The 17,483-nt window shown below is 36.2% G+C and overlaps 1 protein-coding gene across 1 annotated transcript; it reads left to right on the top strand.

The window, feature by feature from the left end:
• The first annotated feature begins 15,807 nt into the window (after nucleotides 1–15,807).
• On the top strand, nucleotides 15,808–16,737 carry LOC149156071 (uncharacterized). Its single transcript, XM_089444625.1, has one exon. It carries the CDS (start codon nucleotides 15,808–15,810, stop codon nucleotides 16,735–16,737), a length of 930 nt encoding a protein of 309 aa, XP_089300751.1.
• The last annotated feature ends 746 nt before the right edge of the window (nucleotides 16,738–17,483 follow it).

Below are 17,483 nucleotides of genomic sequence, written 5' to 3'. Positions count from 1 at the left end.
AATATCATCTCTTGGTGTATCGCTTTTTTAAGTGATTAATTATTTTATTTATTTCATAAAGTATTTACTTTTCTTGTTACACATCAAGCCTAGCTTTTCTTAACTTAGTTTTGCAACTTTTTACACACAAGGGAGGGGTGTTACATGATTTGAGTGATTTCCACGAGGAATTAGTTACAAAACTTACTGTAAAACTCATGAAACTAAAATACATCCAAATTAAACTTACTTAAATAAACATAATAACCGAACCGAATCTCTTCACCAAGGGTAGGCATTTTGCTACACTTTTGTTGCATATTTCTAGGCGCTTCTTTGTGAACTTGATGTTTCTGCCAACCAATTTCAAAAATTATTGTCTAGTCTTTCCAAGTTGGTCCCTTCTAGTTAAATCCGAGGAAAACAGTGAACATAATTTCACATTTTATTATAATGAATACAATCCCTCTATGTGATTGAATGACGATAGGATCCCAGTTTGTGGATGGGTTTTTCCAGCGGATTGTAATAAGGTTGTTAGTGACCACATTTCACTCAATTGTAGATGTTCAACCTTTAACTTGCATGGTATCATGTTGGCCTACAAGTCACCGAAGTGTCCAAATGCCCCTTACTAAGAGGAATCCATTCGCCAGCATGAAAGTGTAGGCTAGAGCAAAGATAGAGATGGTCAAAAGGTTAGTCAACTATATTTATTTCAATGTGTGTGTTACCTATATTAAATTCTAGGAAAAAATCTTCATGAATTCTTGTGCACAAAAGATAAGGAAAGCTTTTGTGCTCAAAGATAATAATTGTTGGGGTAGTTTCTTTTGGAAAATGTATATTTATTTGCATGCACGAAAATATTAGCTATGGTGTTAGATTTCTTGAAAATAAATATGTGTTTATATGCATGAAAAGAATAGCTATTATGTTATGTTTCTTGAGAGAAATATGTGTTTATATGCATGAAAATAATAGTTATTGTGTTATATTTCTTGAAAGGAAATATGTGTTTATATTCACAAAAATAATAGTTATTGTGTTAGATTTCTTGAAAAGAAATATTTGTTTATATGAATGAAAATAATAGATATTGTGGGGTATTTTCTTGAAAAAGAAATATGTATTTGCATGCCTGAAAATAATAACTATTGTGTTACATTTCTTGAAAATAAATATGTGTTTATATGCATAAAAAGAATAACTATTGTGTATGTATATGTATATATATATATATATATATATATATATATATATATATATATATATATATATATATATATATATATATATATATATATATATAGATATATATATATAGATATATATTCATGCATGAAAATAATATCTATTGTGTTAGTTTTCTTGAAAAGAATGTGTTTGTATTTAAACAGATAATAGCTATTATTCTAGTTTTCTTTCAAAAAAATAAGGGTAGTTGTGGTGGTCTTTCTTTTGGGAAAGAATGTGTTCTCGTGTCAAGAAATTTTAGTAGTTGTGGTTATTATCTTTTGGAAGGACTTCCCTCCTCTTCTTCAAAGAGATACTGAAAACCATGGAAATTATTTTAAATATTACCATGATAATCATGGTGATTCTTTTAAATATTATCATATTATTGTAAGTAGAGGTAAAATGTATCTATTCCCTTTCTTATAATGTATGGGAAGTATGGATAGATTGGCATTCCTTGGTCATTTTTATGCAATTTAATTTATGCATGTGCTATTTACATGCATAGACATGTTCCATATCCCTACACATGCTTAGATAAATAAACATGTTTTTGTAATTGTGTGATTTTAATTAATGCAAGTGTGGTATCAATAAAGAATCATTTCTTGATGTTATATATGCATTTTATTCATGCACATGAAAATATGTTGAAGCATAACTAGTAAATATTTATTTTATTTTATTTTTTTAGTAAGCTTGGCAAGGTGGCATCTTCAACATGTCCAATATATCATCTTGATCAAGTGGGCAATTGAACTAGTGACTTCACATCAAAGTTTGTCTTAATAGAGCACCCGATCACTGTCTATCCAAGACCCCACAAACATAACTAGTAAATATTTATCAATTGAGTTTGATAACTATTTTTATATAATCATGAAGGAAAAAATTTTGACAACAATAATTGCAGGAAAGGAATGTGAACTATGCGAAGAATGAATCAATTGTGCCTTACCCATCCCTTATGACTATCTACATAAATATCCTACCCTCAGATGATTTTTTATAAAATTCCATTGAAGGCACAAAGAAAAATTCCATTGATAAGCTCAATAAAGTCAATATCCTAACATAGAGTACCTAAAGAATCAATGGGGCAAGACCTTCTGCAATAATGTAAATTATTAGCATGAATGTCTTAACATCAATAATCATAGCAACAACTGCATTCAAATGCAACGTCAATCAACTACAAAAAATTGGGTACAGAGACCATTTGTAGTTGGATATGAAGACCACCGTATGTAGTTGCACTTCCCTGCCATGTATGGTTGGCTTCAAATGGAGCAGGGCACAATGACGGCCCATGGTCACTGTCTTTGCGAATCCCCAGAACATTTCAACTATGGTATCACCTAATTGGATGAATTTCCAGCGACATGCAGGACTATGGCCATTTTTCGAAGTTTCATTTGTTTGTTGTGTGACATGTTCTACTACATTTCTCATTATTCAACCTATTCTTTGCAATCTCCGCTATGTTTATTTCTAGAGTCAAAATCGATGAGGACTTTTTATGAGGACTAGATGGATCATGGAAATAATGTGATTCCTACTTTTAATGACCTCTCCCATTTAAATTTTGAAAGAAATGTGTGTGAAAATGGCATGTTTGTGTATGAAATTGAAGTTTGTGTGCTTTATAGTTATCACTTGACTTCATGACTCGACGAAAAATGTTGTGTGGGCTATGGAAGTCTTTGATTCTTTCATCCTTTTCACTTACATCTATTCTTATTCATATATTCAATCCCAAAGGTTTATCCATTTCACATATATCTATTCTTATTCATATATTCAATGACACATGTTTATCAATTATTCTAACTAATATGAAACCCAACCTCACAGCTCTATAATGTTTTCTATATATATAGATGTGACACACTCCATTTGTCAAATTCTACAAGGGTGAGTGGCCCTGAGGCCACAAAACTTGAACTTAATGCTCCAATACCATTTGTCACATAGCCCCTGGGCCTAATTTGGAAATTCATCACCCAGGCTCCCTCTCCTTAAATAACCATTAATTAAAAGTAGCTTCAATAGCCTTCACAGGCATAGTTATTCTGTCATTTCTTGAAAAATTACTAATCATTCAACTATACACATACTATAAAAAAATTGACAATATCAAAACCAATGTGTCATATCCCCTAGTACCATACTACAGACTTCTCCTATGTTTTACTGCATAGATGATGGTAACCTTTATATCCAATTATAAGTCTTACATTTCAACTCAACCTTAAAACATAGAGGCATCATTCATGGCATGAAACCAATACAATTATTTACGACTCAACATTAGGATTAACGAAGCATTATCTTGTCATGGCCATGAATCATGATCATAGTCCTACTGACACCGTCAAAATAAGATGGAAATATATCTTATGTAATACAAGCCTCAATAGATGCGTTCCACTCTATAATGCATAACATAGATGACCTGAACCCTAGGCTTACCCAATTCAATCATTAGAACATAATTATGTATATATAGTATCTCAGGCATACTATTCACCAACTTAAAAATTGAGATAACACCTAAATTTCACGATGTGCCACATAACAATTATTGTATAAAACCCATTTATTAGATTCCTTTACTAAACATAACTTGGATTACCTTTATGTGCAATAATTTTCCCATGCCACCACATATAATCATCTCATAGACATAATTAGCATAGGAAATTCTACACATTCTTAGTGATCACATATAATCTCTCATAGCAAGAAAAACTCAATCACTTTCTCACATATGCTGAAGGAATTTAAAATAAGAAGGGTAGGAATCAAACATACAAAACATCGCATGCAAACTAGATTATTTGAAATAATGTCACTTGGAAAATCGAGCACCACCACCCAACCTAGAACTGGCTTTCACCAATTCACCCCCGAGCAGAGAGTTATTGCCATGGATCAGATTCCTCTATTGATCTCTTCAATTGGCATTTAATACCCTCTTTCATGATATGGTTTCCATTAGTCACATCCCACTTTTATGGATATTTTTAATCCATTTTCCTAGGATTTTCTCAAAAAATCTTGCCTTTCTCTCTCGCGGGGCTTTTCCTCATAAAAGCTTTCCTTTCTCTCTCGCAAATCTTTTATGTTTTTCTCAATGAATATTTACCTCCAATCCATCAAGCTTATCTAGAATTGAATCTAGAAGCTTTATCATGAAAGAATTACTCCTTCCCATTAACCAATGGGATTTGGAAAGAATCTCATTTCTTGGTGTCTCGCTTTTCTAAGTGATTAATTATTTTATTTATTTCATAAAGTATTTACTTTTCGTGTTACACATCAGGCCTGGCTTTTCTCAGCTTAGGTTTGCAAGTTTTTACACACAAGGGAGGGGTGTTACATGATTTGAGAGGTTTCCACTAGGAATTAGTTACAAAACTTACTATAATACTCATGAAACTAAATTACATCAAAATTAAACTTACTTCAATACATATAATAACATAACCAAATATCTTTACCTAGGGTTTCCATTTTGCTACACTTATGTTGCATATTTCTAGGAGCTTCTCTGTGAACTTGATGTTTCTGCGAACCAATTTCAAAAATTATTGTGTAGTATTTCCAGGTTGGTCCCTTCTACTTAAATCTGGGGAAAATAATGAACATAATTTCACATTTTCTTTTTTGTAATGAATATAGTCCCTCTCTGTGATTGAATGATGATGTGGGTCCCAGTTTATGGATGGGTTTTTCCAACGTATTGTAATGAGGTTGTTAGTGACCAAATTTCACTTAGTTGTAGTTGTTCGACCTTTAACATACATGGTATCATGTTGGCCTACAAGTCACAGAAGTGTCCAAATGCCCCTGACTAAGAGGAACTCATTCGCTAGCATGAAAGTGTACGTTGGAGGGAAGGTGGTGTAAGCTAGAGCGAAGATAGAGATGGTCAAAACGTTAGTCAACTATATTTCTTTCAATGTGTGTGTTACCTATATTAAATTATACAAAAAACTCTTCATGAATTCTTGTGCACAAAAGATAAGGAATGTCTTTGTGCTCAAAGATAATAATTGTTGGGGTAGTTTCTTTTGGAAAAGGAATATTTATTTGAATGCATGAAAATAATAGCTATGGTGTTAGATTTCTTGAAAAGAAATATATGTTTATATGCATGAAAATAATAGCTATTGCGTTATATTTCGGGAAATGTGTGTTTATATGCACAAAAAGAATAGCTATTGTGTTATATTTCTTGAAAAGAAATATGTGTTTATATAAATGAAAATAATATATATTGTGTTGTATTTTCGAGAAAAATAAATATGTATTTGAATGCATGAAAAGAACAGCTATTGAGTTAGATATCTTGAAAATAAATGTGTTTTTATATGCACAAAAAGAGTAACTATTGCATTATATCTCTTGAAGAAAAAAATATGTATTTTCATTCATGCAAATAATAGCAATTGTGTTAGTTTTCTTGAAAAGAATGTGTTTTTATGCACACAGATAATAGCTATTGTGCTAGTTTTCTTTTAAAAAAATATGGGTAGTTGTGGTGGCTTTCTTTCGGGAAAGAATTTTCTCTCTTGTGAAGAAATAACAGTAGTTGTGGTTATTATCTTTTGGAAGGATTTCCCTCCTCTTGTTCGAAGAGATACTGAAAACCATGGCAATTATTTTAAATATTACCATGATAATCATGTTGATTCTTTTAAATATTATTGTATTCTTGTGAGTAGAGGTAAAATGTATCTATTTCCTTTCTTATAAGGTATGGGAAGTATGGATAGATTGGCATTTCTTGGTAATATTTATGCAATTTACTTTATGCATGTGAGATTTAGATCCATAGACATGTGCCATATCCCTACACATGCCTAGATAAATAAACATGTTTTTGTAATTGTGTGATTTTAATTAATGCAAGTGAGATGTCAATAAAGAATCATGTCTTGATGTTATATATGCATTTTATTAATGGACATGAAAATATGTTGAAGCATAACTAGTAAATATTTTTTTATTTTATCTTTTAAGTAAGCTTGGTAGGACTACATCTTCAACATGTCCAATATATCACCTTGATCAGGTGGGCAATTGGATGAGTGACTTCACATCAAAGAGTTTCTTAATAGATCACTCAATCACCATCTATCCAAGACCCCGCGGACATAACTAGTAAAGATATATTAATTGATTTGGATAACTATTTTTATATAATCATGATGGAAAAGTTACCGACAATAGTAATTAGAGGAAAGGAATGCAACTTATGCAAAGAATGAATTAATTTTGTCTTACCCATCCCTTATGAGTATCTACGTAAATATCCTACCCTCATATGCTTTGTTATAAGATTCCATTGAAGGCACAAAGAAAAATTCCAATGATAAGCTCGATAAAATCAATATCCTAAAATAGTGTTCCTAAAGAATCAACAGGGAAAGTCCTTCTGCAATAATGTAAATTATTAGCATGAATGTCTTGACGTCAACAATGATAGCAACACTTGTAGTCAAATGCAACATCAATCAACTACACTCGATTGGGTACAAAGACCACTTGCAGCTAGAGATGGAGACCACCGTATGTAGCTGCACTTCTCTACCGTGGATGGTCGGGTTTAGATGGAGCAGGGCACAGTGAAGCCCCTCAGCCACTATCTTTGAGAATCCACAAAATGTTTAAACTATTATATCCCCTACTCGATTGACTTTATCGCAACATGAAGGACTACAGTCTATGGCCATTTTTCAAAGTTTCATTCATTTGTTGCATGACACGTTTTACAACATTTCTCATTATTCCATATATTCTCTGGAATATCCACTATGTTTATTTCTAGAGTCAAAATCAATGAGGACCTTTTATGAGAACTTGATGGATCATGGAAACAATGTGATTCCCACTATGAAGGACCTATGTCATTTTAATTTTGAAATAAATGTGTTTGATAATCGCATGTTTGTGTATGAAATTGAAGTTTCTGTGCTCTACATCTATCACTTGACTTCATGACTCAATGAAAAATGTTGTGTGGGTTGTGGAAGTATTTTATTCTTTCATCCATTTCACATACATCTATTCTTATTCATATATTCAATGGCACATGTTTATCAATTAATGTAATTGATATGAAACCCCACCTCACAACTCTGTAATGTATTTTATATCTATAGACGTGACACAGTTCGTTTGTCACATTCTACAGGGGTGAGTGCCCTAAGGCCACAATATTTGAACTTAATGCTCCAATACCATTTTTCATATCCCATGGGCCTAATTAGGAAATTCAACTCTCAGGCTCCCTCTCCTTAAATAACTATTAATTAAAATTAGCTTCAATAACATTCACAGGAATAGTTATTCTGTCATTTCTTGAACAATTACTAATCATGCAACTATACACAGACTCTGAAAAATTTGACAATATCAAAAGTAATGTGCCATATCCCCTAGTACCATACTATGGACTTCTCCTATGTTTTACTACATAGATGATCGTAACCTTTATATCCAATTATAATACTTACATGTCAACTCAACCTTACAACATAGATGCATCATTCATGGCATGCAACCGATACGATTCTTGATGACTCAACATTATCATTAATGAAACATTATCTTGGCATGGCCATGAATCATGATCAACATCCTACTAACACCGTTGAAAGAAGATGGAAATATATCCTATGTAATACAAGCCTTTGGAGATGAATTCCACTCTCTAATGAATAACATAGATGACCTGAACCCTAGGCTTACCCAATTCAAGCCTTACAACATAATTATGTATATATAGTATCTCAAGCGTACTATTCACCGACTTAAAAAATGGAATAGCACTTAGGTTTCATGATGTGCCACATAAATATTATTGTCTAAAACCAATTTATTAGATTCCTCTACTAAACTTAACTTGGATTACATTTATGTGCAATAGTTGTCCCATACCAGTACATATAATCATCTCATAGACATAATTAATAGATGTAATTCTACACATGCTTAGTGATCACATACAATCTCTCATAGAAAGAACAACTCAAGAAAATCTCACATATGCTAAAGGAATTTAAAATACACAAGGTAGGAATCCCACATACATAACATCAAATGCAAACCAGATTATCTGAAAGAAGGTCAATTGGAAAATCGAGCACTGCCACCCAAACTAGAACTGGCTTTCAATAATTCACCCCCGAGTCGAGAGTTCTCACCATGGATCAACTGCCTCTATTGATCTCTTCAATGGGTATTTAATACCCTCTTTCATGATATGGATTCCATTAGGCATGTCCCACTTTTATGGATCCTTTTTATCCATTTTCCCAAGCTTTTCTCAAAAAATCTCGCTTTCTCTCTCGCGAGGCTTTTCCTCATAAAAGCTTGCCTTTCTCTCCAATAAAGATTTTATGTTTTTCTCAATGTGTATTTATCTCCTATCCATCAAGCTTATCTAGAATTGAATCTAGAAGCTTTATCATGAAAAAATTATCCCTTCCCATTAACCAATAGGATTTGGCAAGAATCTCATCTCTTGGTGTCTCGCTTTTCCAAGTGATTATTTATTTTCTTTATTTCATTTAATATTTTATTTTCTTGTTACACATCAGACCTAGCTTTTCTCAGCCTAGATTTGCAAAGTTTTACAGACAAGGGAGGGGTGTTACATGATTTGAGCGGTTTCCACCAAGAATTAGTTACAAAACTTACTGTAATACTCATGAAACTAAAATAGATACATATTAAACTTACTTCAATACATATAACACTAGTACAAAATGGCTAACTAGTTACTAAAAAAACAACTAAAATTTGCATATAAATGACCATTTTTAGTCGGTGACCAATAGTAGCTAATATACAGTATCTTAAAACGCAACCAACTTTTAGTCATTTTTAGCTTAGTCATTAATTGGTTTCCTCAATTTACCATCTAGTAGTATATTTAGTCATTAATTTGGTCATTAATTTTTCAGTGGTTTAGTCATTAATTGTCACAATTAATGACCAAATATATAACAAAATATATTACTATATGAATCCTCAAGAAAACCAGTTAATTACCAAAAATATATGACCAAAATGTTGGTCGTGTTAAAAGATACTGTAAATTAGCTACTAATAGTCATATAGATGCAAATTTTAGTCATCATTTAAAACCAATTAATGACCAAAGAAATATGACTAAATTTTAGTTGTGTTATAAGATGTTGTAAATTAGCTAATAATAGTCTTATATATGCAAAATTTAGTCATCATTTAATAATAAAAAATTTATCATTTGCAGTAGTCATTTATCTTTTTTCTTGTATTTTCATCTTCATTATATAAACAACTGATTTAGTAGTTTCTATTCATTTCATTTAATTTCATTCATAACCATTATAAACGACTAATTTAGTCATATATTCATTTTATTTGGGTTCCTCGTTAATTAATATAAACTACTAATTTAGTAGTTTTAGATTGATTTTATGTTTTTATTATTAATCACCATAAATTAGTTAGTATGATTTTGCGACTAAATTTTGAGAAAATGTCATACAATGTGCATATTTATCTATTATGATAACACAAAGTTACATATTTTAATTACAAGACTAAATAATATCAAGTGCAAATAAAAATAATTTCAACCATATAAATTTTATTATATAACATATCAAGTATTACAATATGAGTTTCCAACTTAATATGGGTTGAACTACAATTTACACATGAAATATTGTTTCATCATTTCAAAACATTATCACTGTGTTGCTAAAGCATTGCAAGTGAATTCAACAACTCTAAAGGCTTGACCATCAGTCTCTATGAGTGTGTCTTTTGCAAGATATTGGCTCTAAGGGTATCACTAGATAGATTCTCTTCTCTCTCTCATTTTTCATTTGTCTCTCTAGTGTTATTGTTCTCCTCTTTCTTCAAGTGTTGCTTCTTACCATCAATATTGAGTTCATATCCTCAAAATGAAAGATGATACAATGTATAGTATAAGACATGAAAGACAATGAATAATTGAATATAAAATGAAGTAGACTAAAAATAGTTATATGACATATACCTCAACATTCGATAGTGGCCACTATGTGGCTAAATGACCTATATAAACAAGGCAAATAAAATGTTACCATAGAAAATGGAATTGGAGGGGGATTCATCATGCATGCTAGGATATTTTGTGTGTTCACACATCATATTGCTCACTTCTAATTGTATCAAAAACAAAGAGTATGTGCAATGACATGTAGTGACATGTGGGTGTCTATTTGACTCAATGATATGCTTGATTTTTTAACCCATTCCAATCCTACCACAATAAAATTAAGAGAGACAAGGACTCAAGAAGGACTATTAATAAATGAAATTAGAGACTTTAGACTGCAACTCAATTGTACCTGAATGTAATGATAAGTATTTGCAACTTTCTAATCACACTATGAAAAAATCCTTTCATTATGATAATTTGGTTGCACCTGCAATAATACTCTGTAGTAGTCCCTTAACTTGCCTATAGAAATAATATTAGAAACAATCCCACTCCTGCAATTCTTCCCTATATGGATCATCTTTGTCCCCCCTATTGATAGTTATTTTTCAAGGAAACAGAATAGAACTCTCCAATTGCATCATCACCTTTCAAAACAATGCTTGAGTATTTCCAAGTGATTGTTGAACCAATCTCTACTCAAGTCCATGAAATCCTTGATTTGTCTCCATCACAAAAACCTCTTTTCGTAATAAAATTATAAATACCACATCTGCATTCCTCGTCCCCGACATACCAATTCTTTACAATGGAATATTTTATCATTGCTCCCTTGGTGCAATAGAGATCCACTACTGTGGCATGGAGATTATTGGTGTCATAAAATGGTATAGTTCATCCTTCAATCTATGTCACAGAACTCCTCTCACCTCACAGAACTCCTCTCATCTACAAAAATAAGAGTCCTCTCAAAATGCTTGGTCTCCATCTCATTCATCCTGAAATAAGTGGATATTTTTATGGGTAACAAAGTGTGCTTGGAGATTTAATAGAAGGAGCTATCACTAAAAAAATAAAAATACAATGCAGCATAATAGTTATTAGCAAGAGCAACAACCCTGCCAAGCTACTTCCTAACTAGATAAAGATACTCCTAAATTACCTCTTATAACGAACAAAAGATAACCTCAACTACCTATAGAGTCTACCTATACATGGTAGCAATCAAAACATTGTCTAAAACAACATCTACAACAACGTTGGTCAATCTCTTCTTTTAGTCAAGGGCATGCCCAACTTTTGAAAAGTATCAAGCAAGTCAGGGTCCACCTCATCCAAGCTCTTCTTCTTCTTCTACTCTCTCTGTTTAGGTTCAGAATAATACCAAAGGTCTTTGAAACTAATGGGTGGGTAAAATTTATTAGACCATTGAGTTCGTCCATTTTTAATCATTGTCTGTAAGAATTGAATCTAAATTGCAAAAGTCATTCAGGTCTTTTTAGCTAAAATTAACCTAAGATTTGAAAAGTTGTAAGGTTTAATGGATCTAAGTATATTCTACTTAAAATATAGTAACATGGTTTAAAACTATAGGCATTAAGATCAAAATCTAAGGATGAAATAGAAAAGATTTTATGTTTATGATTACAAGAAATTTTAATTTCATGTAACAAAGTTTGAGGAAGGTCTAGCATTTGCATCCTACCAGAAAATTTTCTTGCATCACTTAAGCCCTTTTAATTTGGGCATGGTAGAGTACACAAAAAATTAACCACTAAAAAAAAGGTGAAAAGAAAAAATAAAATGTCATGCATTCTTACGCTAGAAAAGTTAGGGAGGAGCGAACTGATCTGTACAATAAGGACATGCAAAATGCTTACTTGTCCATTGTATGTTGATGAATTGTTGGCTCCAATTAAGATTTGCATTATCATAATCATTAAACCCTTTTTACAATAAGGACATGCAAAATGCTCACTTGTGCATTGTCTATCATAATCATTAAACCCTTTGTAAAATAAGGACATGCAAAATTCTTACTTGTGCATTGTCTTTTGATGAATTTTTGGCCGCAATCATGATCTACATTATCATAATCATTAAACTCTCAACTCTAGATAAAATTTATGACTTGATCATATCCCTCAAAATTATTTACCCGTAAGAACAAAAATCCTCTTTAGTAAAAAGGAAGACGAGAGTCCAAATTCATACCCATGTACAAATTACCAAAATATCATAATCATTAAACCCTCAACTCTAGATAACATTTATGCTTTGATCATATAAATCACCGAAATTATTTACCCATGAGAACAAAAATCCTCTCTAGTAAAAAGGAAGAACATTGTCCAAATTCTTACCCATGTACAAATAACCAAAATATCCACGTGCAATGACATTTCCCTTGTCATAATCATTAAACCCTCAACTCTACATAAAATTTATGCTATGATCATATAAACCCTCGAAATTATTTACCCATACAAACAAAAATCCTCTTTATTAAAAAGGAAAACCAAAATTCCTCTTTAGTAGAAAGCAAGAACAAAGTCCAAATTCATACCCATGTACAAATTACCAAAATATCATAATCATTAAACCCTCAACTCTAGGTAAAATTTATGCTTTGATTGTATAAACCCTCGAAATTGTTTACCCATAAGAACAAAAATACTTTTTAGTAGAAAAGAAGAACAAAGTCCAAATTCATACCCATGTACAAATTACCAAAATATCATAATCATTAAACCCTCAACTCTAGACAAAATTTATGCTTTGATCATATAAACCATCAAAATTATTTACCCATAAGAACAAAAATCCTCTTTAGTAAAAAGGAAGAACATAGTCGAAATTCATACCCATGTACAAATTACCAAAATATCCACACCCAATGACCTTTCCCTTATCATAATCATTAAACCCTCAACTCTACATAAAATTTATGCTATGATCATATAAACCCTCGAAATTATTTACCCATACAAATAGAAATCCTCTTTAGTAAAAAGAAAAAAGAAAAATCCTCTTTGGTAGAAAGGAAGAATAGAGTCCAAATTCATACCCATGTACAAATTACCAAAATATCATAATCATTAAACCCTCAACTCTAGATAAAATTTATGCTTTGATCGTATAAACCCTCGAAATGGCGAGGGAAGGGAAGATGGCGACTTCAGAGGCTTTCACGCGAGGCGGGTTCGGTTAAGGGTTAGGGTTTCAGACATTGTCTGCAGCGGCCCGCGACTGTTATTCTCTCCACTCCCGGTCATCCGCATCCGGCGCCGTTTATCTTACAGGTTATAGGCCGGATCCGACGCTCTGCGGTTAGCCCGTCTCCGTGCAGCACCATCTCCACCGTTTACTTACCATAACCGTTACGGCTGTTTTGCTGTCGCGACCCGATTCCCTCCACGGTTATCTGCGTTTCGAGGTGTCCGCCGTTCCGAGGGTTTTGTAGCTGGCATCATGGAGGACCAGGAAGCTGTCGACTACACTGAAGACCCGCTGGAAGGTGTCTCCATCTGGCGTACGCCCCTTTCCACATCACAAGGTATGCTCCACTCTGATCTCCCGGAAAATTTGGTTGCCTACTCTGCCGGGTTGTCTCCGCGACTTTTTCCCGTGATTCTCCCGGATATTCCCCCCACCTGGCCGGCTTTGTCTACGCCTCCTCACTCTCCGGCCACTCTGGGGTTTGTGGCAGGCTGTATCAACCCTAACCCTAGTTCCTCTCCTCATCCTGCCTCGTTGCCCTGGTCCACATCAGCAGACCCGCCTTCCGCTCTCCCCTTATCCTCCCCCCCTGCCGCCGGTACTTTCTCTGGAAGCTTCACTGATATCCCTCCCCTCTCCGGTCCATCTACCGCCGCTGGCATTAGCTCCCGTCCCCCTGCAACAAGCACTCACCCCTCACTAGGTATCGGCTCCGACCCGGCATCGAATCCCTTCCCGCACCCCCTGCCGAGATCTGGTCCCAAAAAGAAGTACCGTTGCTTCAAATCCAGGGAGGAGGATATTTTTCTCAGGCTTGAGGAGGACATCCAGTGGGGTGAAATCATGGATTTTGCGGACAGAGTCCTTGTGGGTCGCATCAGAGGAAGGAATTACTCGGCTGCACGCCTGAAAGCCTGGGCTACTGAAGTCTGGGGCCATCACCTGGTAGACATCCCCTTCGTGCAAACCTTTGTGAGGGGATGGTTCGCATTAAGGTTCGCTCGTGCCGACCACACAAATTGGGTCCTTTCCTCATTTTGGCATTTCGAACACGCCCCGGTCCTCCTTAAACGATGGACCCCTATGTTCGACCCGGCTACTGAGCAGATTGGGATAGGACCTGTATGGATCAGGCTTCCCGGCCTCCCCCTGCAGTTCTGGTCTGAAGATATTTTTCGGAGAATTGGTAACGCCATCGGCGTCTATATGGACTACGACAAGTCGTATCTGCACACCGGCATGATGGCTTACGCGCGGCTTCTCATCAATCTGGACACCAGGGGAGGTTTACAGGAATATATCACTATTCAGTGGAGGGACTCTTCCAGGAAACAGAGTATTGACTATGAAGGGATCCCGTACAGATGCCGTAGGTGTCACAAAGTTGGGCATCTTTACCGGGACTGCCCTCTTCTTCGAAAAGGGCTAGATCGTGCACAAGACGTGGTACCGGATCAATCTACCCCTCCTCCTGCTCAGCCCCCGTCTGCGGAGCCCTTGGAATCTCCAGAGCAGGTCGTTGGCGCTCCTCAAAACCCTCCTGGCACCTCGACGGAGGTACCCACCCGCTCATCGCCTGCCCCCGCTCCAGAAGACTCTGATCCGGCGGGCGACGATACACCGGGTATGTCTGTCGCTTCCACATCTATTGTTTTTACATCTATGCATGATCCGGTTGTCTCTGTTTATATGCATCGGGTTGCCTCTCATCCACCCCCCCCATCTGCTCCTTTTCAGTCTTCCTCCCCTGCACCTGTACCTCCCTCCTCTCTCATCTGCTCCATCCCGGCCCCCTCTCCTAGCACATCGCCGTGCCAGCCATCTCTTCCCTCGCAGTTGATGGAATCGCTTTCGGTTCCCTCTCCCCCTGCTCCTCCCAGATACTCCCTCCGACCCCGAACTAGAGGTAACGGCCCAGATGCCATCGGTCTGGACCTTGATACCGCGCCTACCTCTCATAAGCTCTCTCGAGGGCGACCATCTCGCATTTCGAAAGCCAGACATGCTGCTGATGCTGAAGTCGCTATAGGACGACAGCAGACCATCTTAAGGGCCCTTAGAGCGTTGAATGGCCCTGCTACTCATCCGACATGAAGATACTATCCTTTAACTGCAGAGGGTTCGCTAGTTCACCCAAAAAACTAGCCCTCAGGAGACTTCTCTCCCTCTCTCAATCGGATATTATTTTTCTGCAAGAAACCCTCTGTCCTGCGGACACCCTTATTCCCACCCTCCAGGCCTGGTTGCCCTACTGGACTTTTCACGCTCTGGATGCTTCCGGGAGATCTGGCGGTTTGGCGATTGGGATCAATAATAGAGCGCTGAGAATCAAGAATACTTGGGGTGGCAGAGGGTTTATTGGTATAGACGCCTATGTTCTTTCTATGGAATTAGATCTTCGGCTCATCAATGTATACGGTCCTTGCTCAGATAGGGCTGCCTACTGGAATTCTTTACTGGATTCAGTACTATTACAACAGGATAATATCATACTTGGAGGAGATTTAAATTTTACCATGGGATTCTGTGAATCATGGGGACATGCAGCCCGGATTGACCCCTTCTCGGAAACTATATCTACTCTATTGAATGAGCACCACTGGATAGACACACCCATGGAAAAATTACAACATACTTGGTCTAACAATCGAAGTGGTGAGCAGAGTCTAGCCAGGAGACTCGACAGATTTCTTATCAAAGAATCCCTCCACAACAGGATTGCCCGTATAAGGCAATGGGTGGGCTCTGGAGGCATATCTGACCACCGTCCAATCTTTTTGGAGATCTCTGATATCTACAACAAAATTAAGAGCCCCTTCAAATTTAACTCCTCCTGGTTAAAGGACCCCTCCTACATTCAGATGGTAACCGAGTATTGGCAGAGAAACCCTATCAGAGAGGATGAAAACTTCACTGAAGGTTTCATCAGGAAATTAACGGAGCTCAAAAGGATCTCAAAGCTATGGGCACATCAGAAGAGACTCCGGGATGATCATTTTTTGAGGGAGGCAGAAAGAATCATAGCATCACATGAAGACGAGGCAGGAGGCATCTTTCCTACACAGGAAAGAAAAGATCTATACATGTCCCTCATTGCAAAGCGATCACAGATCCTGAAGGACAGAGAGGAAAGCTGGAGGCTGCGGAGCAGAGCTATATGGCTCTCAGAAGGGGATAACAACACCAAATTCTATCACAAATTTGCCAACGGGAGGAAGGCTATTAACACTATTTGGGAATTAGTGGATGCCCAGGATCATATCGTTACTTCTCAGAGGCACCTTGCTAAGCTAGCAACCGACCATTTCAAATAATGAGGGTGGCCGAAAAATTCCCCAGATTTGTCTCCCCTGAGGAACATGATGATCTCACCAAGGAGGTGACCATGGCAGAGCTAGAATCGACCATCAAATGGTTTAAGAAGGATAAAAGCCCCGGCCCTGATGGTTGGACCATCGAATTCTTCATAGCCTTTTTTGACTTAATGGCAGACGATCTCCTGAAGATCGTCGAACTGAGCAGGCAATCTGGTAGGGTCTCCTCGGCTATCAAATCTACTTTCATCGCCCTCATTCCTAAAACCGATCACCCTACATCTTTCAATGATTTCAGACCCATATCTCTTTGCAATTGTCTCTACAAGATCATCGCCAAAATCATTGCAAACCGTCTGAAGCCTCTATTATCTCGCCACATTTCATCTGAACAATTTGCCTTCCTTGACCATCGGCAGATACATGAAGCCATAGCCACTGCTCAGGAACTCCTCCATTCCCTCCACATTAAAAAACAAAAAGGTATGATCCTCAAGGTTGACCTATCCAAAGCATTTGATAGAGTAAATTGGTTATACATCAGATTGCTCTTGACTCACCTAGGCTTCCCCTTCGACTACATCAAATGGGTCATGAGTTGTATATCAGATGTTGCTTACAGTGTTCTTCTAAACGGGGAGGCCACATCCTTTTTCACTTCGGAAAGAGGGCTCAGACAGGGCTGCCCCCTTTCCCCCCTTCTATTCCTTCTTGTCATCGAAGGGCTGAGCAGGCTTATCATATAC

The sequence above is a fragment of the Pinus tabuliformis genome, chromosome 9, assembly GCF_031772625.1.
Source record: "Pinus tabuliformis cultivar Carrire ecotype Pingquan chromosome 9, CPIR1, whole genome shotgun sequence".
In the NCBI taxonomy this organism is placed as follows: domain Eukaryota; kingdom Viridiplantae; phylum Streptophyta; class Pinopsida; order Pinales; family Pinaceae; genus Pinus; species Pinus tabuliformis.
This window is presented reverse-complemented; position numbering and strand designations above follow the sequence as displayed.

Excerpts from the sequence above, each read along its gene's own strand:
- LOC149156071 (XM_089444625.1), top strand. The coding sequence starts at position 15,808 with ATGGAATTAGATCTTCGGCTCATCAATGTATACGGTCCTTGCTCAGAT.